At 45.9% G+C, this 26,605-nt stretch overlaps 1 protein-coding gene across 6 annotated transcripts in view; it reads left to right on the plus strand.

The window, feature by feature from the left end:
* The window catches only part of Tep1 (telomerase associated protein 1), a 47,461-nt gene that overhangs the window by 1,074 nt on the left and 19,782 nt on the right, over positions 1-26,605 (plus strand). For 2 of the 6 annotated variants that reach the window (XM_010607406.2, XM_010607410.2), the window contains exons 1-17: positions 6,424-6,844; positions 10,830-11,273; positions 12,345-12,527; positions 12,826-12,957; positions 13,733-13,894; positions 14,981-15,142; positions 15,463-15,537; positions 17,140-17,258; positions 17,451-17,608; positions 21,418-21,527; positions 21,903-21,993; positions 22,211-22,391; positions 23,104-23,272; positions 23,747-23,905; positions 24,537-24,614; positions 25,558-25,685; positions 26,116-26,175. In XM_010607406.2, the coding sequence (XP_010605708.1) occupies positions 10,854-11,273; positions 12,345-12,527; positions 12,826-12,957; positions 13,733-13,894; positions 14,981-15,142; positions 15,463-15,537; positions 17,140-17,258; positions 17,451-17,608; positions 21,418-21,527; positions 21,903-21,993; positions 22,211-22,391; positions 23,104-23,272; positions 23,747-23,905; positions 24,537-24,614; positions 25,558-25,685; positions 26,116-26,175 (2,387 nt within the window). In that variant the 5' untranslated portion in view covers positions 6,424-6,844; positions 10,830-10,853. Of the gene's footprint in view, positions 1-6,419; positions 6,853-6,893; positions 7,049-10,829; positions 11,274-12,344; positions 12,528-12,825; positions 12,958-13,732; positions 13,895-14,980; positions 15,143-15,462; positions 15,538-17,139; positions 17,259-17,450; positions 17,609-21,417; positions 21,528-21,902; positions 21,994-22,210; positions 22,392-23,103; positions 23,273-23,746; positions 23,906-24,536; positions 24,615-25,557; positions 25,686-26,115; positions 26,176-26,605 lie in introns of those variants that run through there. The other 4 variants (XM_010607409.1, XM_010607407.2, XM_010607408.3 and 1 more) reach the window with 4 other exon arrangements.

The following is a 26,605-nucleotide window of genomic DNA, read 5'->3' on the forward strand; positions in this document are numbered from 1 at the left end:
TGGGTAATCCCCCGCACACACATATACACACACACACACACACACACACACACACACACACACACACAGAGAGAGAGAGAGAGAAATAAAAGCTCTAGTAGCCAAAGCTTAGGGGTCATGAGAGGACAGTTGGAAAATTATCCAATCTATCATCAAAGAGAAAAATAGAAGCCAGATGTAGTGGCACATGCTTGTGATCCCAGCTACTCCAGAGGCTGAGGCAGGATCACACGTGTGAGGCTAGCCTGTGCAATTTAGTGAGACCTTATCTCAAAATAAAATGAAAAGCCCCAGCCCCTTTTTATTTTGAGATAAGGTCTCACTAAATTGCACATTTTATTGTACATTTGGACATTTTAATGTAACTCAGTGGTAGAGCTCTTTCCTTGCATTGTCAAGGCCCCGGGTTCTTCAGTCTTTAGTAGGAAAGAGCCGGGGAGAGGGACAGGGAGAGGGAGAAGGAGAAGGAGAATAAATGCAGGCAGTTTGGGTGGGGAGAGAAAGAGAGATAAAAGGAAGGAAGGAAGACCGAAAGGGAGAGAGAAAAAAGAAAGAGAGGGAAAGAGAAACAGAAAGAAACAAAGTAAGAAGGAAAGAGAACTGTGGAAAGGCTATCCATGAGTTTGAGGAGTGTGGGAGGAGTCGTTCAGCCCTTTCTTTCCCAGCACTTATTCCTTTATACTCTCCCATCCCTGCCTGCTTACACCCTCTTGGCATTATTTTTCCTCGCTAATTTTGCTGGCCCAGTATAGCATTTCTCAGGCCAGAGTCCGTAGACTGCCCCTTTTGGTTTTCGTCTGAGGCAGAAGTTCCCATCACTGCAAAGATGCCTGAGGTGCCTGAGAGGGCAGTGAGCTGGGAACATTGTGTGGGGGATGAGGAGGGCAGAGCCCAAGGAAGGAAGAGTCCCCGGTGGAAAAGGAATGACAGGAGGTTGGGCAACGGTGTGAAAGAAGGCAGACACCTGGTTTTCCTTCCCTGTGGGTGAAATGGAACATCAGGAGCAGTTGTGGTGTGAGATCCCAGGACACAAGAGGAAGTGGCAAAAGGTAGAGAAGACTCAGATAGGCTATTTTCTGTCAATACCTATTGTTTTGTTTTTAACACATTTCCCTTTTTCTTGGTCAGGGAAGGCAGGCTGCCACATCTTTTCACCTTTCTTTATCCTGTGCTTCCTCATGGGTGTTTTTGTTCTCTTTCTTCTTGGCCTCTGTTCTCCTGTCTTGCCTGATATGAGCCAGGCACTGTACGAGTCGCACGATGTGCAGGTCAGAGAGCTCCTGTCAGAGAACCCAACCAAGTGTTGCGGTGAAGCATGAGAGTCCTATGAGCCTCGAGGATAAAGGCATGAACACTACCCACAGAGCTTCCATCAGAGGAGGCATCCCAAATAGCTGTAGTTTGAACTGAGTTTTCAGGGCTGCCTAGAACACCTCAGATTTGGGGGTAGGGTTGTAGTTCCACGGTAGAGTGCTTACCTAGCATTTGTGATGTCCTGGGTTTGACTCTTAGCGCACGCATGCATGCACACACACACACACACAACTCACCAGTTAAAGAAGGAGGAATACATCTTAGAAAGAAGTAATTGGGCCATGTGTGCCGTGCTTCTCCATAGAAGGAGAAGCCAGTGTTTCTGATTGTTGAGAGAGTTCTGCTGCAGTTACCAGCCTACTCTCAGCTCTGGGCTTTTCCTAAGACAGTGGCTTTCATGTAAATATGCTTCACACCCTCCAGGGCTGTGCTACATCTTTCCCCTCTGATTTGCCTTTTCTGGCCCTCCTCCTGCCCCCACCTCGAGTAACCCAAGCCAAGCATTCTTCTTGTAAGTCAGTTTTCTGTTATCACTCTTTATTGAGATATCCATACTCAGAAGAGTGGTGATGGAGCCTCCCTTGATCCAAAAGTACTTGACCTGTTTTTATTCCTTTTTCCTAAGGATTCATTATTTTAGGAAGGTTTTTTTTTCTATGTCTCCGTTTAAGATAGACAAGGAATATAGTTGAAATGAGAAAGGGTAAGTAGGATTTATAACAGAGGAGGTAGTCAGGCATGGAGGGGCACACCTGGAATCCCAGCACTCAAGAGACTGAGGCAGGAGGGTTACTGATTACTGTGAGTTCTGTGGGATACGTAATGAGACTCTATCTCAACCTCCACCAAACCAAGATGGGGTGGGGGTATCCATTGAATTCATTGAGAGGGCTCTCAGGCTGACCTGATTGTGAAATGGTTAATAAATATGCTCTTTGATTACAAGCTATAGTCTGACAAGCTAGAAAAAAACCACAAGAAAACAGGTAGCCCGTGCAGGTGCTGTCTCTGTCTGGCAAAAGCCTTGTGACCCGGGAGTAGATAGAACACAGGACTCAGGATGGGATGTTCCCACCATAGAGATAACAACTACAAAGTACAGCATCTTTTCAATGCCAAGTCACCTGAAAATATCCACACATCAGACTTGATTGCTACATGGACCCTGACCACAACAAATATTTGCTCTGAACACTTTACATGACAGGTTTGCCAGACCTCATTTCCAGTACCCTGTAAAGTTCTGCCTTTTCTTTGTTCAGGGCTGGCTCACTACAGTCAGTCCATCTCTGCCCAGGTGAATAAAGTCTGTACCTCTTTGCTTTCTCTAGCCTGCTCGGGTTGTCTCATCCCTCTGCTCCATTTTGTTACAAGGGCGAGATAGAGCTCCTGAGAGATAGGAAGGGACTCAAGTGGTTGCCAATGAACCCATCTTTCAAAAGAAGTTTATAGAGCAAAATCGTGAGGCAGGTACACAATCAAGGGGTGATACAATGTGGGACAAAACTATAACCAACCAGTAGGATTACAAGAATAGCTTCTTAGGTAATATTGATCCAATACTGAAGCAAGTCTCATACAAGTATACATGTAAAGAACAAGGATCATTTTTGGAAGAGATCAGTTACCAGGTTCTGGTCACTCACCCAGGTGACTGATACCTACCTAGGCTTATTGGACCAGTTAGTACTAATCATAATACATTGTTCATCCCTTGGGAAGGTATGTATGCATTCTGGGGAAGTGTGTAGGGTTTGTGTCATTCTCTGGAGGCCTGGCCTTCAAGAAATGCACCTCCAGCTACAGTTGTAATGTGTTCTTATCTTTTGCCCTGATTTCTTCAAGGGCCTACCTCTATCTGACTGCCTATAGTATTTCCTCCTAACTTAACAGTCTACAATAGTATCAACCCCTCGGAATAGCAGGAAGGTCCCAGGTGGATGCTGCTTTCTTCCTTCTTCTCAGTGTGCCTCATTCTCATCACCTAGCACAACCTTTTCATTCAAGCTTAGTAGCTAGGTCACCAAACTCTTCTCCTTTCCCTACAGACAGACCTCTCATATCGGTTCTTGCATCCTAGGGAGTGTTTTAGAAATCTATGGAGGCTATTCTCCCCTCACATAATGATGAAGATATTTTTTGGCATTTAATAGATAGGACCCAAGATTCCTAGAGCACTCCCACATAATGAAGGACATTCCTGCATCTCCAATTTTGATTTTTAATTTCTTGGAAACAAGGTCTTGCTGTGTAGCCCAGGCTGGCTTCAAACTCACAGCAATCCTTGTGCCTCACTCAGCCTCTGGAGGGCTGGTATCACCGGTGTGCCCCACCATGCTAGACCACACCCCAAATTTGAATGACTTTATTAGTCCTGCAAAACCCTTTAAAGTTAGGATTTAATTTTATTTTAAATATAAACAGGCATTTTGCCATCATTTTTAAATATACACTAAACTTTTCAGTACTGAAAGTATTATAAGAAGCATGGGATGTTAATGTTTTGTTGTGTTTCAAATTGGCCAACATAGGGAGTGCTGGGGGTGGGGTTTAGCTCAGAGGCATATTGCCTGTCTGGCAAGCCACAGATCCTGAATTCAATCCCTGGTATTAAAACAAAAGAAAAAAAAAAAAACAACAACAGCAGTTTCAAATTGGCCAAAAATTATCGATCACTTTGGAAAATCGTGCCACATCAGTAACTCTCTTCATAGCATGTGAACCATTGAAAAAAAAATTTTTTTGCAGTGTTCAGATTGAATGTAGGGACTTCAATCTGAAATAGCTACATCCCCAGTCCTTTTTATTGTTCATTTTTAGGCAGGGTCTCAAGGCAAGAAATTAGGGTATGGCAAAGCTGGCTGGGGAAGTAGGCATTACTTGTTAATTACAAAATCCCAGTACACAAATTACAACAGTTCCCTAACCCTGCGTGAGAATGTCGCCCCGGAACTCAAATATGTTTTCCATAGGAGAGCCTAGACCTGGGGTCAGCCTGAGGAGCAGGAGAAACAGAGAGGACAGTGAACTCTTTGTTACCGTGTCCCTTCACTATAGTCTGTTCTCTCCTGGAGGGTGTACTTGTCTTCCTACCTTTACTTGACCCAAACTTAGTCTGCAGAGCCTGTTCCTTTTCCTACCTTTAATAAATGAAAAACTGCTATTTTTGCTTGTCCTGACCAATTCTTTGTTCAGGTTAGAAAGAACCTAGCTAGAGACCACCTCTAGAAGGAGACTCCAGTGCTGCCAAACCTGGTTAACAGTCTCACTGAGTCACTAAGTTGCCCAGGATGGGCTTGAAGTGGAGAGATACTCCTGCTTCAGCCTTTCAGAGTGCTGGGATTACAGGTGTGCGACACGACGCTTAGTTTGAATCACCCTTTGTGTTAGCTAGTTTTGTCAGCCAGTCAAAATATCTGACATAATCTACACATATAAGAAAGGACAATTTATTTGGCCTCACACTTTTAAAGGTTTTAGTCCCTGGTCCCTTTGCCCTACTGCCTTTGGGCCTGTGGCAAAGCAGTAGCTCATGGAGGGAAGCATGTGGCTGAGAAAACTGCTCACTCATGGTAGATGGGGGACAGTTTCCCCTCCAAGAGCACACCCCCAAAGACCTAACTTCTTTCTACTACCCTGCCCCTCATGAAGGCTCCACCACCTCCGGACAGTACAATAGGTGGCAGCCAAGCCTTTAGTATAAGCCTCTGAGGGACATTTAAGATCCAAAGCAGAACCCCACTGAGGCAGGCCTGTAACACGTAACATCTGTAGCTGTTCTATTCAAGTTAATTCTGTATAGAGATATCAGCATCTGAGTAGCACATCTTTCTACTTGAATGTTTTTCCCAAGCCTTTATCCATCCAAACATGTAGTATTTAAGTATAAATCACCTTCCTTCTACTATTCCTGTGTGTCTCTTTAGGACATTTGATTGTTATTATCTTTTTGGTGCAGGGGACTGAAAAAAGGACCTCCCACACCCTCATACCCTCATTTTATTAATTTTTAAAATGTGTGTGAAGTCATTATAAATTGTACTTCAGGATAATAAATGGAGCATGAAATATTTATTGTCAAAGTAGTGTCTTCGTTTAGGTTGCTGAACAAATTACCATAGACTGAGTGGCTTACACACAAACCTTCGTTTCTCACAGTGATGGAGGCTGGAAGTATGAGAGCAGGATGCCAGTGAGGTCTGGTTTCAGTGAGGGCCCTCTTCCAGGTTCAGGTGGTTGACTTACTGTATGCTCTCAAGGAGAGGCAGGAAGAGAGCTAGATGAGTAACTGTCTTTGTGAGCCCACTAATCCCTCTCCTGAGGGCTCCCCTCCTACGGCCTCCTGAAGATCCACCACCAAACACTGTCACATCGGCATTGCCATTTCCACACGTAAATTCTAGGAGGGACGTAAACATGTAAGCCATGTAGGGCATGTAGGACTGATGGGGTGCTTGGTAACAGAGGAGTCTAAGGAAAGACTCAGTTTCCCACCTGAGTCTCAAGGGTTTCCCCCTAAGAAAAGCAGTAGTATTTCCCTGAAGACAACCTGTTTTACTTGAGGAAAGCCTAGTTCTCTGCTACCGTCTGGCCCTGCTCTTTATGAAACAGCACTGTGTCACCCTAAGGCTCACTTACCTTATGAGAGCCTGGTTCCACCCTCCAGGATACTGGCCCACGTTAGCCGTATTAGTTTTACTTCTGGCAGTGTTGGAGATCAACCCTAGGCCTCTCTCGGGGACACAAAGGCCTGCCACCGAGTTACATCCACACACCCGTGTGTGCCCGTTCTCCAGGGCTCCGGAGACCCTGGCAATGCACAGGTCTCTTCTCCCCGCAGGAGGGGCAGGTGTGCTCTCAGCTCACTCTACTGTGTTCTCTGCCTGACTCGATGCGAGCCATTGCTTTGGACTCTCTGCTTGCTTCTTTTTAATTTGCCTTATGCAAAGAAACTTTGGGATGAATCAAGACTTCCATATCTTTGACATGAGAGAGAAAAAGTGTACAGATAGGCAGTGAACATGCCAGTTTTCCTAGAATCACCTTGAAGCGATGTAAAAGGAAGGGGGCGCAAATGAGCTAACCAGGAAGTGAATCTGGCAGAGAGAAAAGCCTTGAGGTAGGGAAAAGAGGACCAGGGAAGGAAAACAAGAAAAAAACTTAAATCCAGGCCGCAGAAGAATCACAGACGTCCTTCTGGCGTCCTATCCGGGATTCCTGCTCCCAGAGGGCAGCCAGCCTAGCTCCGTCCCCTCCCTGTGCCCCACCCGACTCCTCCTTCGGCGCCTTTCCTTTCCAGTGGCCAAGGCCACTGCTTCCGGCCTCTCAGGACCCAGGCGACCTGGGCAGGCTCTGAGCTCCTCTCCAGGGAGAGTCCAGCAAGTGCCGGTAGACCTGGCCCTGGCCAGACCGAGGTGCAAGGAGCTTAGGGCCCAGGAGCTAGGGCGGCGTCCGAAGTACCTGGAACCTCTCGGGTGCGCCCGCCCCGCTCCTCCGGCCCCGCGGAGCGCGCTGGTTTGAGAGACGGGAGGTAACTGGGTGAGAAGGGTGAGGGGAAGGGCCTGAGTCGGGGACCATGAAGAGGGGGAGAAAGAGACACCCCGGGAAAAGGCGCCCCTCTCACTGCTCGTCTGGCCTGCGATTAGGAGGTGAAAGGCGCTTAGCGCGCACTTTGTACCGTGGAGCCCAGCGTGCTCCCCCTTCTGTTAAATTGCCAGGCAGCTGCCAACAGCAGGTGGGTGAACACGCCAAGGTCTCCAGTATCTCCTCAGTTCAGAATGGAAAGTGTCTGAACAGTAGAAAGTCAGCAAAGGCTGCCTCTGGGGAAAGGACTAGAGGTGGTGGTGGCGGGGTTTCAGTTATGATTCCAGAATCCCCCTTCACCAGGCTGGAACCTGAAGTTCCAGGCTAAAAGCAAGAGAGAGAGAAACTTTATACTTCTCTTTAACTTTGGTTTCGAGGCCCTCCCCTCTGTAACCTTGGATTACAGCAATTTCTTTCCTGGGTATCATGTACTGCAAAGTCACTAGGGAGCTTGAACCAGGGGGCTTCTATAACCGAGCTATTTTGTATTTGGAGGCAGAGTCTTGCTAAGTTGTCCAGGCCAGTCTTGCACTTGTGATCCTTGTGCCTCAGCTCCTAGAGCAGGTGGCAGAAGCCATCACTTTTTTTTTCTTTTTATTGAGTTTATTGGTACAATCTAGGTATACAGTACAGTTACATTCATCATTGGGATTCTGTACCTTTACATAATAGGTCTTGATTCTCATTTTTTCCCCTTGTCCCCTGCCCTCCCTTCACCCCCTCCTCCCCTCCCCATTTACAAACACTTTATTTCCATTTTTTCAGTTTCTCATATTTTTTTCCTCTCCCTTATTACCTTTCCCCCACCCTTCCCACTTTCCCTACACCTTTAGCCCTTTACTTCCTATTTCACATTATTAATGATCTCATTAGGATCCTGTGTAGTATTATAGTTTTTCACACCAAAGAAACTATTCAGTATTTCAGTTAAAGAAATCTCTGTATGAACATTAAAAATAGGGAATCCTAAAATAAAACTAAAAAGGAAAGTAAAAGAGAAAAGGCAATGATGTAACGTTAAAATAATCCTTAATTCTGGAGATGAAAATGGTCCCTGAACATATTTAAATTGCTTCTTGCTCTTATAGTCTTATTCTTTTTTTTTCTTTATTTAGAGAGCCATCACTTCTTTTGAGGCAGCCTCTACTTGAGTCAATAAATTGTCCAGGTTGGGCTGGAACTTGCAGACCTCCTGCCTCAGCCTCCCAGAATGCTGAACTTATATCAGATATTCTCCACCATGCCTGCCAGCCACCATTTTTGATGTGTCTGTCTACATTGATGTCCCGTGAAATGCTGTTGTCCTTTGTGCTCCTGCATTATTAATTCATTCAAGTTGTCTTCAAAATGTTCTGCATTCTTGTCTGTGAGCTCATTCGTACTGAGATTTCAGTAGTTTGCTTGCCCATGTTATTCCTGAAATATTTAGATGGGGCTGGGAGATAAATTTATATGCAAATAAGTAAATTAATACATTTCTCATGGTATATTTCAAGCATCCCCTCAGGGAGAGGTTCTCAATTTATAGCTGATAGAAACTTTGGAAGATCCAAGAATGAGGCTCTATGGACATCCTGAGAATTAAGTGCTAAGCAGTAAATAGGCCTGCTTCTCCACACCTAAAAACTCTTTGCTTTTATCAGGTTTTCAAAAGCCTCTAAATTGCACTGATTAGGTATTGCAGAAACAATGGCCAACAAAGCCAAAGGTATTATGCCCCAGCAACTCCCAGTCTAGGGGTACAAAAGACAGACAGGTTATGTGTTCTCTGATAGGGGAAGTCCGGGCATGGGGAGAACCTGGAGAGGCCTGCTAGGCCAGAGTGGCTCGTGTGTCTGGGAGGCTCCTGGGAGGAATGTGGTGAGAGGAAAGTGCACAGACTTTGGCCTGGTACAGGAGAGGCTGGGGGAGGATGTGCTGGGGTAGGGGAAGAGCATTTCAGGCCTCTGCCTGTGCAAAGACCAGAGTGAAGAGATAGGTCCACAGTTCTGTGGTTGAGGCTTCTAAGTGCTTTGAGTTGGATTGGGGTTCGCATCAATAAGAGATGAGGCTGGGAGGTGATCAGCAGCCAGGTTATGTGTGTGATGCTGGGGATACAGGAGGGGAATAAGAGAAAGGAGCCCTTCCAGGAGTTTTATTCAGTAAAGACAAACCGTGTCTAAGTTCATAAACAAACAAGACATTTGATAAAGATAAGAAACACAGTTTACTATTTGATTTATACAAGGTGTCTAGGTATTCCTGGAGGAGCTCTTGAGGCAGATCTGCACACAGTATGTCACCCATCACCTGGATCAGAGGTTTCAACAAGGATGGTGGTGGGAGGTCTGGAGAAAGTTGGAGAACATCTGAGAGGTTGAGGGAGTAGCAGCAATAATATTTTACAGCTTCCTGGATACTAATAAGGAATAATAAACGATTGAATATTTACTACATTTAATACACTTCCCTAAGAGTTTTGTATATTTTTCTCATTCATTCTTGAAACAACTCAGTGGGACAGGCATTTTTCTTAATTTTCTAGAGAGAAAACAGACCCAAAGAATTGAAGTAACCTGCCAAAGACCCCAGGATGTAGGAGCCAGGAGTCAAACTTAGGTGTGTCTCACTCTAAACCCTCTGGACAGAAGTGACAAAAAAGGAGAATGGACTTGAGGCAGAAGTAAGAGTGAAGGAAAAATGATAACTTTGGGATCTGTGAAATCTGGGTTCCCTTTGAGCCATCCAAGTAGAGATGCCTGCTGGGCAGATGGATGATTAAGCACCATGTGACGCTCAGAAGAAAAATCTAGGTGAAGGAATACATTTGAGTTGCCAGTACAGAAAGGTTATTTGGAGACACAGCGTCGGTGAGAGCATGCCAAGAAAGTATGTAGAAGGGTTAGGATAGAATGGTAGGCACATTAATGTTAGAGAATGGTGAGAAAGAACCCCCAAGAAGATGTAACTACAATCATAAGAAAAAAAATTGGACGGTAGCATTTTGGAAGAGATAATTTCAGTGAGGATATGATCAAATGGTGTTGTATTCAACTCAAGCAATTAAATTAGGGTCCAAGTGTCTGTCCATTCATCTTATAACAGTAAACCCATTAGTTATCTAAGAGGGCAGTCTTGGTGGATACAATGCTATTTAGTTGGTTAAATAGTGAATAGAAACCAGGCTCGTGGTATAAAGCTATAATCCTAGCACTCTGGGAGGCTGAGATAAGAAGATTGCAAGTTCAAGTCCAGCCTGGGCTTAGTGATTTACAAAATCTTAAATTAAAAACAAACAAACAACAACAACAAAACCAGAAACAAAACCAAGGGACTAGGAGGGGGTGGAAGGAGGGCAGGGACAAGGGGAAAAAATGAGAACCAAGACCTTTCTTGTAAAGGTACAAGATCCCAATGATGAATGTAACTGTACTGTATACCTAAAATGTACCAATAGACTCAAAGAGAGAGAAAAAAAAAAAAAAAAAAACCAAGGGACTAGAGATATTGCTCTGTGTGAAGGCCCCAATTCATTCTCCACTAGTGGGAAAAAAAATATGTATAGAAGAGAAGGAAGTTGGAGTGGTGAAGATATACACCTTGATGAAAACATTGTTTCTCTGGAGCTAAGAATCCAGAATCCAGATTATCTGTGATTTCCTTCTACTAAGTTAGGACCACACTGATAGGCTGGGGGTGGGGTCTCCTTTTCCTCATGAGAAGACATATTTCCTTCTGCAGCAGTTCCTTTTTAAAAATCTTCCTCTTAAAGATTTTCTCTTGTGCCTTTTCATCCTTCTTCCTTAAGAGTACTCTCTGGATGAACAATTTTGGGTTGTTTTCTGTGTTAGGTCACTGGCATATCCAGGAGGGACACAGGGAAAGATTCACTCCTAAAAGCGCACATACTCCCTCTGCAGGCCAGTGCTCACCTGCTCTGTCTTTCCTTCTAGGTGCTTTCTAGTTAAACTGCAGCCATGGAGAAATGTCATGGGCGTGTGTCTGCCCATCCAGACGTCCTGTCCGTGGAGAACCGGTGCCTGGCCATGCTTCCTAAATTGCAGCCCATGGAGACACCTCGTGGATATATGTCGGCTCACTCAGACATTCTCTCCTTGGAGAACCGGTGTCTGGCCCAGATTTCTGACCTGAAGTCTGCAGAAAAACCACATGGGCATGGGGCTGCCCACTCCCGCATCCTGTCCGTGGAAAACCGGTGCCTTAGTACCTTCCCCAGTGTAAAGAGCAGCATGTCTGCTAGCAACTTGCTCCTCTGTCTCCAGCCTTCCCACACTGTGCATGCTAACATGTGCAGCCCGAACATCAGCAAATGCGTGCTCTCTGAGCCTCCAAGCAGCAGGAGGGCTCAGTGTGTGTCTGCAACAGAGACAGTTCAGGTAGCACCTCTGGCAATAGCCTTAGCCACTCAACTCTAGATATATGTGTTGTGTGTTGTTGTCAGGAGGGTTTCCTTCCTTTGTTTCCCTCTGTGTTGCTTTCTGTCTGCATACCCTCTCTCCTCAGAGCCTTTTTACCTTGCAGCCATCTTCCTCAACAGCATTATTCTCACTCTAGTTCTCAGTAGCAGCCCTTGGTCATAGAGAGCCTCTGCTCAGGAGGGGAGCTGGCATGGTATTGCTATAGCAGAGGCAAAGCAGTGCTGTTAAGGTCAGGCAGGAGGCATTTCTGCTCCCCCAGGGCTTCCTTCCTTCTGTATTCATGTGTAAACACATGTCCACTGTACACTGAGCACTCAGATCAGAATTTGTTATAAGAACATATTACTGCTTTTGTGCAGGCTAGGATTTGGGCAGAGAGACAGCTAACCTGAGCCCCAGTCTGGCTGCTAATTACAAAGTACACAACCTTATTCAATGCTCACCACCCTTTAGGGTTTTACTGTGTGCCCCTTTAAAATGGAGGCAGTGAAAATACACTTCACAGAGTTGCTTTCCATCTTATAACTAAGGTCATCTGCCAGTTTTGGGTTGTGTAGTTTGCCATCATCTAAGTGCGTTATTCCATTTAAATTTCCAACAGCACCACAGGTAGTGATAGTGGATGAGAAAGCTGAGCTTCAAAAAGGTTAAGGAGCTTGAAGTTGCTGAGGACTGACAGAAGATTTGGCTCTTTTTTCTTCTGGTTCTACAAATATCTTAATAGTATCCTTGGACGTGTGCAAGGGTCCAGCCTCCCAGGCCGTGACTTGAGTGAGGATAGGAACCCAGAGAGGGTGATGGGGAAGCCTCGGGGCAATGCTCAGAGGCTGAGTAGGGAAAGGTGACAAGTAAGTGAGTGGGCACTAAGCTCATCTTGGACAAGTCAACGCTGATCCATTCTGGGGTGAGGGGACCCGAGCTTAGAGATGTTAGATAGAGTTGGGACCCTTCAGGTCTCTGGAGCTGCCTTCAGGTCCGTTTGAGGGGCCATGGATCCATGCTGTGACTTACAACTGCCACTGTCCCCAGGGTCCTGTATGTTATTCGAAAGAGAAAAAGTCAGAAGCAATGGAAGGAGACAGGGCCCAGATGCCTATTTATAGCCTAAGCTTGGGAGAAGAGGAGGAGGTGGAGGAACTGGCCCTGCAGCTTGCCTCTGGCCACTCTGAATGTCATCCTGAGACCAGTGACCGGGACCTTCAGAGAGACAAGGTAGGAGGTTTGCTGTTGGAGGGGAGAATAGGGTGAAAACTTGAACCAGATGTCTTCTCCAGATGGGAGGGAAAGGAGGGGACATAATCCAGCATTTATTTCTCACTTCCCAGTCTCCTGCCTCCACTGCTGAGTGCTGGGATTACAGGCATGCAGCACCATGCCACACTTCTAATCCCTCTTTTCAGCCTCTCCGTTGGACAGATGTGTTTCTGAATTTGGGTTCATTCTTTCTGTCCTGGTTTTGTAAGTTGCTCTGTTACCTCACTCTTCCTTTCCTTCCTCTCCCAACTCCTAGATGCATCTGATGACAATCCTGTGCTCCACGGTGGCCTCAAATGTAAACATGAACAATGCTCGTGACCTCAGCCGATCCATCCATTTTATCTGTTCTGAACTTGCCTCCTCGGAGCCTGAGTTCATCCTTAAGGTATCGTGGATAAAGGGTTGGCGTGGGTAGCTGGAGACAGGAACGTGCTTATGTGGTGTCCGAGGTGCTGACTAGGCTTCTGCAGCAGGTGGAAGGAACCTCACTTAGGACGGGACAAGGATATCTGGTCGATTCTGAGTCCTCATCCCTGGGGTTCTATGAAGAATGGAAAAGATGAGATCAGGAAAGGATATGAGGATTGGTTTGCTTAGTGACACAGGCTCAGTGTGCTAACAGTCACTCTACAGATGAGCTGGCTATTAAAGAGCTCATAGCGTTGTTAGGAAGGCAAAACCCTTACCTGAATATCATGTAAAAGCGACTAGATGTGGACAGTATTTCAAAAGCAGAGGAGGGGGCCATTTTCCGTGAGTGTTTGCAAGACGGAAGTAAACTTAGTGAGTGATTCGAACCCCTATCAGTTTGATAGATGCTGATATGAGATGTCTTCTGAAGAGTGGAAGGACCTGGTTGACTTGGAGGGCAGTCAGTAGAGTCAGAAGATTAGCTGCAGAGGTGCATGAAGGCTAGATCAGGCATGGTGAACGTATGGCATGCATGCTGCAATGGGCTGTGTGTATCACTGAAAGCTCTACAAGGTTCACCATCCCTGGGCTGGATTATGGAGAACCTAGATGCCAGGCCAGAAGACGTGGGCTTTATACTTTGCAATATAGAGGGCTGAAGTATGTTTTGCAGGCAGATTCAGTAAGTAAGTTAGTTTAGAGCAGGAAGCCATAGCAGAAGTGGCTGAGATGCCCACCCATTGTCCTAGGCATCTCTGTACGCCAGGCAGCAGCTGAACCTGCGGGATGTGGCCAACAAGGTCTTGGCGATCGCTGCCTCATTGCCTGCCTGCCGCCCCCACCTGCGACGCTATTTCTGTGCCATCGTCCACTTGCCTTCCGACTGGATCCAGGTTGCGGAGTTCTACCAGGTGCGGCACTCAGTTCCCTGAGCGTGGACCTCCCTGGGTCACCTCTCTTTCGCTCCTTGTGTCTCTGGAGCAAACTCTCAGACAGATCAGCCTCCCCTCAGCTTTCCCAGCCCAGTGCTGGATGTGACAGCTTCTATCCTGGTACCAGGCTGGGTTGCCTAAAGGGAATGGACTGGACCAAAGTTTGAGGATAAAATCGATATTATTCTGGATCTCATGTTTGTATGAAGAAAATGAAAATCAGAGATTACTGACCTGGAAAGTAGCACAGAAATTTCTCTTTTCTTTTCCGTGTGTGTGTGTGTGTGTGTGTGTGTGTGTGTGTGTGTGTGTGTTACTTGGAATTGAACCCAAGGCCTTTCTCTTTTTTGACTGGTGTTTAAGGGGTGGGGTAGGAAATGCCACCTTGGGGTGCACTCGGCTCCCACCACCAGGGAGCATCCTCTAATCATCCTGGGATACTTTCTGGAGCTTCTCTTCTTTCTTGGCACTGCTGCTGTTGGCAGTAGCCTCTGAGTTCTAACTGGCTTCTTCTTGGAAGAAAATTTTGTCTTTTTCTTGGGGACGCTCTTGCTGGCTGCTGCTTCTGGTTCTCTAGGTGTTTTCTCCTTGGTAAAGCCAAGGCGTTTGCACTGAGCTACATCTCTAGTGCTTTTTAAATTTTTATTAAAGACAGGGTCTCTCAAAGTCATTTAGTTTCCCTGCTGGTTTTTAACTTGTATTCCTCCTGCCTCAGCTTCCTCGAGTGCTGGGATTACAGGTGTGTGCCTCCATGATTGACTTATTCCAAGCTCTTTATTATTTTTAGTTTTGAAATTTTGTGAAAGGGTCTTGATAAGTTGTCCAGGCTGGGCTCAAGCTTGTGAGTCTCCTGCTTTGGTCTCCCAAAGTGCTGGGATTACAGGTGTGCTACCATACTTGGCCAGAAATTGTGATTCTAGAGCTGGAGATGGAAACTTGCTTCCTTTTTGTGGTTTCAAATAACCCCATAATCTTGTTTTGTTTTGGAGGATTTCACTGGGTCTGACTTCTGATAGTATGTGTCTGTCCGTCTGTCTGTCTGTCTCTCTCCTTCTCTCTCTTCAGGACCTGGTTAAAGGAGATGAAAATAAGCTGGTGCCACTGCCTGCCTGCCTCCGGGCTGCCATGACTGACAAATTCGCCCAGTTTGATGAGTACCAACTGGCTAAATACAATCTTCGGCAGCACCGTGCCAAGAGACGCCCCCGCCGGCCACCCCGCTCTCCCGTCAGTCCCTGCCTTGTCTCTGCCTCGTCCCTGCTCACTCATGACCCAGGCCCCTTTTCCTGGGAGAGAAGGGACAAGGACAGGGGAGGGACACAGGTTCCAGGGTTCTCCACCAAGCATTTGCTGTGTTCCTAAGCCAGGAGCTAAGGGAGAGGTACAGGAATGCTGGGAAGAGCTCAGGGTAGAAACAGCAATGCTGGCCTTTTTCCTGGCTGGCTTCCTTTCTGTTACAGATGAGCCTTCAGGGATAGTCGAGGTGGGTTTTTCCCCAGGGGCAGACTACCTTTGCCTGAGTTAAACTGCTTCTCCTGTTCCTGTAGAAGACAGGACCTCCATTTTCTGAGCGATTACATTCTTCAGGGTTCCTTTGGTCTCTTGCAGATGTACAGATGAAGGTGAGTCCCTTGTCCTGGGGCTGTGTGCAGGTACAATTTTTTCTGTATTTAATGACAGGTGACAAGTTTAGTGAAATAAATGAGTTAAAAGCAATATGAAATATCTACTTTCCTTAGGAAAGTGTAAAAACAAAATATTTTTTAAAATTTTATGACAAAGAAGCTTTTTACCTAGCGTTTAAGAGCACAGAATCTGTATTCAGATAACCTGGGTTTGAATGTCACCTCCACTGGCTCTGAGGCCTTGGTCAAGTGATTGAACATCCCTTGCCTCATATGCACCAAATGCTAATGCACCCAAGTGTATAAAACAAATATTAACAGACTTGAAAAATCAAATAAACACTAGTATGATTGTAGTGGGGGACCCCAGTACCCCAGTGTCACAAATAGATCAGCTAGACAAAAACCCAACAATGAAATATTAGAACTGAACCAAACTTTTTAATAAATGGACTCAGTAGATATCTACAGAGTGTTTCACCCTGCAATGTCAGAAGACACATTCTTCTCAGCTACGTATGGGATGTTCTACAAAATAGACCACATATAGTTCATAGGTCATGCTTACGCAAGTGCAAAGAAATTGAAATTATCCCACGCACATTATTTGACCATAGTTCAATGAAATTGGAAATCAATGGCAAAAGAAACCACTAGAACGTTGTAAATACATGGAAATTAAATAACACCCTCCTGAAGAACCAATGGGTCACAGCTTAAATTAAAGAAACTACAGTTTCTACAATTAGATGACAATGCCAGGACAACACACAGGAATTTATGGGACACAATGCAAGCAATCCTACAAGGGAAATTGACAGTGGTGAATACCCCCATAGAGAAAACAGAGTGGGCTCAAATAAACAATCTAATATTGAACCTCAAACTTATGGAAAAAGAAAAAATTTCATCCTAGTATATCCCAAAATGTCCTATCATACAAAGTTCTCTCAGCCTTTTAAACTTCACAGCCCTGTGTAGTGCTGATGTCTCCATTTACCTGACCAGGGCTCTGTGATTTAAAGAAGATCTGTTTTTCCTTTTACCTCAGAACAAGGGTGTTCTGTGTTCACTGTGTTTTCATCTTGTTTTCACCAGCCAGGCAGCTCATGGTAACTAATGATGCTTCAGTTTTGTGTGAGTGAAATATAGTCTTTTCCTTCCTTCCTTCCTTCCTTCCTTCCTTCCTTCCTTCCTTCCTTCCTTCCTTCCTTCTTTTCAGTGCTGGGAATTGAACCCAGGGCCTCAAACATGGTGGGGAAGTGCTCTACCATAAGCTGTACCTCCACCCCCCTAACCTTTTTTCTTTTGAGGCAGGATCCTACCGTGTTGTCCAGGCTGGCCTCAAACTCTTGGGTCAAGCAATGGTCTTGCTTCAGCCTTCTGAGTAGGGAGGACTCCAGGTTTGCCACTGCTTCTGTAACCTGCTATCTCACTCCTCATGGGAGCTCTTGTTGCTGGAGGATTTTAACCCTTTCTTGCAGTCTAATTTTGGCAAGGAAATTACCTAATGATATAGGATGGTTTTAGGCTGTGCTTTCTGAAGAAAGTCCCTGATCGTGGTTGAAATGACTGTTGGGACTTGGGCTGTTTCCGCAGTTTGAGGCGGCCTACAATGCAGAGAAAAAGAGTCCATCACAGTTCACCCTGAAGAAGTTGGTACAACGGCTGCATATCCATGAGCCTGCTCAGCATGTCCAAGCCCTGCTGGGCTACAGGTGAGCAGGTGACCTCTGAATATGCATTGCGTTGAGGGGAAGCCATTGCTTCCCAACACCACGGCTCCTGTCCTGGTCGCTGTTGCTGGGACTCTGGGTAGACATGGTGCAAATGTGACTGACGGCGTTGACCAGTTCTGTTCCTTTTCTGTTCTCTGCTTTGAAAGATGGGCCCTTTCTCCTCCGCTCCAGGTACCCCTCCAGTCTACAGCTCTTTTCTCAGAGTCGCCTCCCTGGGCCGTGGGATTCTAGCAGAGCTGGGAAACGCATGAAGCTCTCAAGACCAGAGACCTGGGACCGGGAGCTGAGCCTTCGGGGGAACAAAGCTTCTGTCTGGGAGGAGCTCATCGGTGGGGTGAACTTGACCATCATGGTCCTTTCCTCTCTTCTCCACTCTGGCCTCTGCATTGTTGACCCTGATGTCTCTCTGGCATGATACAGTCTTTGGCCACACCACCCTGAGCACACCCGATCTCATCGTCCATGGCATGATGCAGTTACTCTCTGGCTTGGTAGTTGCACCACTGAAAGAGATTGGGTTTATGAGGCCTATGGTTGACCAAACAAAGTGCACAGTGGTGGGTGCTTAGAGTAGTGTTGGCATCGTTGATAGATCATCATTTCAGATGAGGAGAACGGTACACAAGCCTATGACAAAAGTGGTAGCTTTTCACTTACATGTATATCAATATCTACCTTCCAAATAAGGTAGGGCTGCTCCTTGGTACATTGGAATCTCTCCAGAAACTCATGTTTAGGATGTGAAAGTTTTATATAATTTGATCATACTGATTTTTTTAAAAAGTCAAATTTGGGAGGACCAAGATACTTTCTATTCTCTCTTTCTTTTCTTTTAAATTTGTTTTCATGTTTATTTTATTTATTTTTGTGGTACTGAGGATAGAGAATATGCTAGGCAAGTGGTCTGCCACTGAGCTGCATCCAGAGCTGTTGGTGTTTTGAGACAGGGACTTGCTAAGTTGTACAGGGTGGTCTCAAACTTGTGATCGTCCTGCCTCAGCCTCCTTAGTAATTTGGATTATTGGCATGTGCTATACCACTCAGCTATGTAGTTTTGGTGTTTTTTTTTCTTGTTGTTTTTTTTTTTTGTTTTTTGTTTTTGTTTTTTTTTTTTTTTTTTTTTTTTTTTTTTTTTTTTTTTTTTTTGAGATGGTCTTGCTAGGTTACCCCAGCTGGCTGCAAACTTATCCTGCCAACCTGGTATTTCTTTTTAACTATAGAATTTTCAATTTTGTATGCCTGCTTCCATTTTGTTTCCCTTTTCTTCCTCTTCCATCTGTAAAAATGTTCAAACAGTTGCTCTTTGTTGAATAATATCTCCCTTTAGACCTGTGACTGAGTTTTGAGACTTCATAGTTTGGAACTCTGGAAGCCCAGAGGCCTTTTGCCTTTTTCCTCTGTGTACTGCACATGGCAAATCATGCTCAGAACAGCCTCACTGCTCCGTGTATCACCCTCTCTCACTTCCTGGATGTCCCTGGTGGTGTGTGTGGGTCAGGACACTGGGAACTAGAGTGGACAAACACACACACACACACACACACACACACACACACACACACACACACATGTGCACCCGTGCACCCCTGACAACCTCCTCCCCAAAGTGGGAACAGGATGGGGGATGGGGGGCAGGAGCCCTGGTGGCGACTGGTGTAGCTGGGTGATTCTGTGTACACCATCCTCACTCCCCCTCTGGCTGTGAAACCACTGCCCTGAAAATGGAAACTGTGTCCTCACCTGGGGTAGGCTCATGCCTGTAGTCTGATCCTGTGTTCTCCAGAGGATTTTTTTTAACTGCTTTTTTATGGTGTCAGGGATTGAATTCAGGGCCTGTACACCAAGATACATCTCCATACCTCTTTATTTTTATTTAGGGTAGGTGTCCCCAGGTTTCCAGGTTGCCCAGACTGGCCTCAAACTTTTGATCCTCCTGCCTTAGCCTCCCAGAATGCTGAGGTAGCCCAGGTTGGGCTCAAAGTTTTTAATCTTCTGGCTCAGCTTCCCAGAATGCTCAGATTACAGGCATATACCATCACGCCCCGCCTAGAGTTTTTTGATCACACATGGTAAAAGTGATTTTTGGAATACATCAGAACATATGTGTATGAATTTTAAAAGTTATGCCCTCGTACTAAGAATTATTTAGAAAATGCATAAAATACAAGTATACAAATATATAAATATAGCTATAAAAATAAATATAAATGAAGGCCAAGCCCCAGCACTCAGGAGACTGAGGCAGGAGGATTGCTGCAAGTTTGGAGCAGGAATTCTCAATGTGAATAACAAATGTCTACTTTCTGGCATCACCAATAGGATATTAACCTGGCACAGTGGCCCATGCCTATAATAGCAGGACTTGGGAAGCAGGAAGATTGTTGCAAGTTTGAGGCCAGCCCAGATTATATATATGACAAAAAACCCCAAATATGATATGGGGCAGGGATAGCAGACACCTGTAATCTCAGTGCTCAGGATGTTGAGGCAGGGGCATCAGTAGGAGTTCATGCCAGCCTGGACTACGTAGCAAGACCCTATCTCAAAAAAGTAGCAGTTAAGAAAAATTTGAGTTACTTTCCAAACATCATTTGTGGCATGTGCACTCCTTAATTGTTCCATGTCCTTTGTAGAGCCATGGTGTTGGACACCTGTAGTCCCAGCTACTCAGACAGCCGAGGTGGCAGTAAGATATCTTGAGTCCAGGAGTTTGAGATTAGCCTGGGATAATTTGAGAGTAGCAAAATCCTGTCTCGAAAAAACCAAAAAGGCAGGGGTAGGTGAGTGGTAGAGCAAGTGCTCAGCATGCATGAGTCCCTGGGGTTAGTCTCCATCGAAGAATTATGACTGGAGAATCTTAGACCTTATAGAGGGTAGGCTTCTACCTGCAACTGCAATAAAATTTAGGTCACCTTTAAAAGGCACCTCCATCACGAGGGATGGTGGCACACACCTGTGATGCCAGAACTGGGGAGGCTGAAGCAGGCGGGTCATGAGTTTAAGCAAGATCCTGTATCAAAATTCCCAAAATAAGTAGTTGAGTGAGGTGACACATGCATGTAATTCCAGCTACTTTGGAGGATCGGGTAAGTTTCACAAATTTGACCCTAGCCTAGGTAAGTTGACATGAAAGAACCTGTCTCTTTGTTTTGGCTTTTGGAGACAGTGTCTCACTGTGTACTGTGTACTGTTTCCTTGAACTTGAGGTAATCCCCTTGCCTCAGTCTCCTAAGTGCTGGGATTACCGGTGTGTGCCACTATGTGAGGTTTAAAAAATGGTTTTTTTATTATTTATTTATTTATTTTTGAGACAGTCTTGCTATGTAGTTCAAACTCGTTTGGAATCCATTATGTAGCCCAGGCTTGCCTCAAAGTTGCAGCAATCTTCCTGCCTCAGCTTTCTGAGTGCGGATTACAGGTACTCGTTTGGAATCCATTATGTAGCCCAGGCTTGCCTCAAAGTTGCAGCGATCTTCCTGCCTCAGCTTTCTGAGTGCCAGGATTACAGGTGTTGACTACCATGTCCAGCTAAAAACAATTTTTTTTAAAGGGCTAGCGATATAGCTCAGTTTGAAAACCCTGGGTTCAATCCTCAGTACTACAAAATAAAAATAAAATAAGATGGAACAAAAACCTAAGAAAAAAGAACATTGACCAAAAACTATAAAAAAATTCATCAAGAAGACTTTTTGAAATATGAATTTATATTCATTGTTATAATTAGTAAGCCTGAATTGTATATTGAAGTATTAACTAAGGAACGTACTGCAAACGCACACAGTTTATAAATAAGCAAAGGGCATTACGCTAGGACATTTCTCCTTGAGCTGCCTGGAAAGTTTGGAAACCACTGCTGTAAACTGGAGAATACATTGTGCCAAGTTTACCCAATGTCAGGGGCAGAGCCAGCAGGCACAGTGGTAACATGATTTATTAATCCCTCCAACAGTGCTGGGTAAATTTTGCTCCTTGCTTCAAGCCAATCCTGGTTTTATCTTTGTCCACTGTGGGTTGAATGGGTCATCCCGCGCTGGTCCCTCACCCTCTCCAGGTGAACTTTCCCACGAACTTCTTGTCCTGGGCTCTGACCTTTCTCTCCTATCCTGAGCTTTCCTGCTCTGTACCCCACCTCCTGCAGAGCATGGGAAGCTTCCCTTCATGGCCATGCTTCGGAACCTGTGCAACCTGCTGCGGGTGGGAATCAGCGCCCACCACCACGAACTCATCCTCCAGCGGCTGCAGGACACGGTATGCAGTGAACTGACTTCCAGTGAGTCTGCTAGGAAAGAAGTGGGGCTGCTTCTTTGACTACCTCCTCTGTTTTTTGAGACACGGTCTCACTATGGAGTTCAGGCTGGCCTTGAACTTGCCTCAGCCTCCCAAGTGCAGAGGTTACAGGCCTGCACCACCACAGCTGGCTTGCGATTTCCTCTTCTTTACCTCTTCTCTACTCTACCATGGCAGTGTTTTTTCTTTCTTCTTTCTTCTCTGTATCTGCTCTAACTCCATAGTCCCCTACCTTAGCTTCCCACAGACCTAACAGAGTAGTGACCTTCTTGGTCCCAGGCCCTGGCAGCCCCATCCTCCCTGGTCCTCTGCTCACGGCCCTCCCTTGTGTTGCAGAAGTCAGTGATCCACAGTCGGCAGTTTCCGTTCAGATTCCTTAATGCCCATGATGCCATCGATAACCTTGAGGCTCAACTCAGAAATAAAGGTATCCTCCTCCGTCTTGCGGCCCCATGTGCCTCGCCTGTGCCAGTGAGACAGTGCTGCTGGCTCTGTCTTTAGCCTCTTGCCTTGCAGATTCAGGGTGTAGATTGGGCAGAGGTCAGACAGGTGCCAGCCAGAGGGTGGGGCTCAGCGCACATCCATGGTGGTTGCAGTGAGGGAGTAGAAGGAGCCTGACTCAGTGTGTGTCTGTCACCCTGCAGCGTTGCCCTTTCCTTCCAATACACAACTGATGAGGCGGATCATGACTAGAAACGCAAAGCATATGAAGAAATATCCAAGGTACCTTTGCAACCTACGTCGCCAGCAGCTTCGAACAGCCATGACGATGCCTGTGCTGTATGAGCAGCTGAAGCGGGAGAAGCTTAAAATACACAAGGCCAGGTGTGTGTACACCCAGGGGCCATGCCTGGGTGACCGGCGGTATGCGGGGACTCAGGGTCATCTGTGAACTCCTATTTTTCTATAAAGATATGCTCGTCGGTTATCCCAGTGGCTCAGACCTGCTTGGCTCCCCTCATCTCTTGCACATCGAATCTTGTCTTTTACCACTGTCCTAGAGGTCATGAGACAAAAGCTGAGCCTCGGCCTCCGCACTGCAGCTGTGATTCTCTTCATGACCCCCGTGGATTCTGTGTCTGTAGCATCTCTTTTTCAGGGCTTGCATGCTGTGTCCTCTCCTGGCTCTGCCTATTCATGGTCTCCTTTGTTTTTCTCCAAGACATCTGTTTTTCTTTATTGTTTCTCTCTTTCTGTATTTCTGAACCATTCATCTTTTTTTCTGACACCCATAAATATAGGGCAAGCAGGCTCAAAGGCAGAAATGCAGTCTGTTCTGCAAAATCCAAGTCCTAGCTCCCAGTTCTTCTAAGTGCTTCAACATACCCTGTATCCATTCTCACCCAAGATAAACCCAAGACTCAGATATCTATTATTCTGATGTGATCAGAGGGGCTGCAGAAGGACAATCACTGCTTGAGGAGGGAACCAAGGAGATGACTCAGTACTTCAGCAACAAGTTCCAGTGTTCCTTCTGCCTTGTCCTGGCAGCAGAGAAGCCTCTGAGTGCCGTGTCTGTGTCTCGCTTGCCCTGCAGACAGTGGAAATGTGACATTGAGATGCTAGGCCGGTATCGACAGGCCCTGGAGGTGGCTGTGAACCTCTCTGTGAAGCACAGCCTGCCCCCGCTGCCAGGCCGCACCCTCTTGGTCTACATGATGGATACTCCTGCAGGCCTGATGTGTCCCGAGAGCAACACACAAGGGGTAAAAAGGCAAAAACATCCTGCAAGGGGCTGGTAGGATTCTGGGGAGCCTGAGAAGTGTCCTGACCCCAGACCTGGTTTACCACGGGGGCCCAGAGGTTGAAATAAATAACATGGATTTGCTTGCAAGTGTCAGTCATCAGCTGCCTAGGGAGAATTCCTAGGGTGGGGTCTCGATCCTGTTTATGGATCGTAGCACTTTTAGTACTTAATACTTTCCGAATTTCTGTTACCAACGGTATGTCTCATTTTCACCTCACTGCCTCCCAGTACTGAATTTTGGAAGGGATTCTGGCTTCTCCCTTCTCCTATCCCCAGTTCTCCTTGAGGGTTGCTAAAGCTGCCCACTCCTCAGGGCAAATTTTGTCCTATTTCCCATGATCACAAACCTGGGGAGGTGCTTGGCCTCAGAGCTGGGTAGAGAAGGGAGGATTTCAAACTCAGGGAGCTTTATTTCCCCCGACACTGTGATCAGCCCCCCCTGAACTATGTGCTGCTACTGATTGGAATGATGACGGCTCGGGCAGAGCAGGTGGATGTCTTGCTGTGTGGAAGAGGCACTCTGAAGACTGCCGTGCTTGCGGCAGAGGACGGTATCCTGAAGACAGCCATCAAACTTCAGGCTCAAGTCCAGGTCAGACCCTCACCCCACCGTCTCCAAATCTGTGATGGACACAGGCCTGGGAGCATCCCAGGTAGTACAGATGTGAATACGCAGAGTTTTGCAGATTTCCCAGACTGACTGTGATGTTTCTTGCTTACTGATTGTATTAGTCTGTTTCTCATTGCTGAAATGAAATATCTGAGGTAGGCTAACTGAATAAAGAAGAAAGGTTTATTTCATGTATAGCTCTGGAGATTTGAAGGCATGCACAGGCCTCGGCTTGGCTCAGGTGAGGACCTCATGGTGGGTGGAGCCTATGAAAAGAAGAGATCATCTCCTGAGATGGAAAGCCAGGGAATGGTTCCTGGGTCAGGCCTAGGCTTTTATAACAACTCATTCTTGCAAGAACTCAGGGGTCTCACAAGAGCTGCCTTAGTCCCTCCAAGGGCAGCTCCTGAAAGGACCTCCCACAAGGACCCATCAATTCATAGCATGGTCGTATGGAGTTTTCCATCCTCTGAATACCTTACAGTGGGATTAAAATTTCAATATATGAACCCCCGCAGAACATATGCAACATACGAACCATGCAAAACCGTGCAAACTCGAGTATTGCTTATCTCATGTTCAACCGATGATTACCTGGGTCTCTTTTCTTCAGGAGATGGAGGAAGGGGATGCGTGTCCCATGACTACTTTTGAAAAGTACCTGCTGAATCTGGCTGTCCAGAGGGTCCTTGTGAGTACTGCTCAGCCCTTGCCGAACTCTCCCCTTACTCCCCATTTTCCTGTACAGATGATGTACCTCTTTTTTGTACCTCATCTTAAAGCCGCTCTTTCCCAGTTCATACAGTGTGTAGATCTGCTCCCCAATGGCTTGCTGCAGGCTCACTTGTGGTGGAGGATTTCACTACCAGCAGTCTGTAAAAAAATCTGTCTTGCTTAATAGTGTTTGCTAATTTCCATGGTGTGAATCATTCCACTGGGACTGGTTTCAAGATACCAATATTATGTCACTGAACATAGAGTTGGGGAGAAATGCATACCCAGTAGCGTACCCCTATGGGTATGGCAGTTCCACAATACTGGCAAAGATGTAAGTAAGCTCAAGGATAGACATAGTAGAATATCGTAAGATAATTAAGAAGTGACATGGTGAGGATTTTTTTAACTTTGTCAAATACAATTGATTAACTTTTTAGTGGTTCTAGAGATTGATCCCAATGGCTCCTACATGCTAGGGAATGGTTTTGTCTGTGACTTACCTCTCCCAGCCCTTTATTTAATATTAAACTTATACAATTTAGTGTATAAAATGGTCATATTGGCTCAGGGTGTAGATCAGTGGCAGAGCATGTGCTCAACATGAGCAAGGTCCAGAGTTCCATTTTAAGCCCCAAAACTAAAACATATAGTTATGTTCAACAAGAAGCTTACATAATTCCTAAAAATCAGTCAGCTCTCATGAGCATGAATGAGCTAGCTGGAGCACACTGCTACCTCCTAATGTCCAGTCAGGATGTAGTGACTTCCTTCTTAAGCTCTCTAAGGAGAGGCAGTTTCTCAGTCTGGTCAGAGTACTTCTGATCCCCCAGTTCTTACAGATGTCTTTTTTGATGTCCCAAGCTCTTTAGTGCCTCTTCTCCCGTTTCTCAACCCACCACTCCCCTCTTGTCTTACAGGTGGACAGGGTTGTCCTCTTTGGTGAGATGCTTCGTAGTCCGATGGTAACTGTAGCCAAACACATTATCTGGACGCATGCGAATCCCAAGTGTCTCTTTGTTGATGTCCGCATAAGGAAACCGTACCAGTAAGGATGCTCGAACTCCCTGACCAGCTTCTGAAGACAGTGCTTCATGTTCTCCTCTACTCCTGCTATAGCTTGGGAACTCCAACTTCTCTGGCCCCTCCTGTCTCTGCCTTCTTAATTCTGGTGACTCCCAGTTCCAGAACTTTCTCTGAAGTCTTTGGCCTCGTTCTCCACCCTTTTGTATAGGTGTACCTAACCCTGGCCTAGCACACGACCCCATGTGTGTGTGAGTGTGCGCATGTGTGGTGCTGTGGACAGATGCAGGGCCTCGTGCACACAGGCTTGGGCTTTCCCACTGAGCTACACTCCAGCCACAAAACCCCATTGACAGTGCACCCGTGGGAGGTAGGGCGTCAGTCTCAGGTATGGACGGCAGTGACACTGTCCCGGGCATTGTTTCTGGTGCTCAGTGACTGCTTTCCTTTCTCAGATATTCAGAGTTCTATCCCAATGATGTGACACTCTCAGGCTGTACGGACGGGATCCTGAAGTAAGTACAAATGGACACTGGAAGGAACGGACAGCCTTCTTTAGAATCTCTGTGAGAGATCATGTGTGCCCTCCACTCCGTTCACTTCTTTTCAAAAGCAAAATAGAGGTTGTTGCTGAATGAGGGCTGACTAGTTCTGGCAGCAACACAGTCTCTCAGGGCCCTGGGTGCTTGCTGTCTTACTACTGCTCTACCATCTTTGTATCCAGCCAAGTTTATATCAGATCTAGGGGAAAAGAGGGAAGGGGATATGGGATATTGCGATGTTGGCTTTTAAGGAAACAATGCAACATTGGTCATAGCCCTCTGTGGCCTCTGTTTAATTCTTGATTGAAAGAATATCCCATGTGTTTATGCTAAATTACATAATTTTTAAAAAACTTTGTTGTCTCTTTCTCCACTGTTACCCTCTTAAAAAAAAAAGATATAT

This window comes from Fukomys damarensis, unplaced genomic scaffold (genome assembly GCF_012274545.1).
Source record: "Fukomys damarensis isolate Sample0158 unplaced genomic scaffold, DMR_v1.0_HiC HiC_scaffold_17, whole genome shotgun sequence".
Taxonomy (NCBI): domain Eukaryota; kingdom Metazoa; phylum Chordata; class Mammalia; order Rodentia; family Bathyergidae; genus Fukomys; species Fukomys damarensis.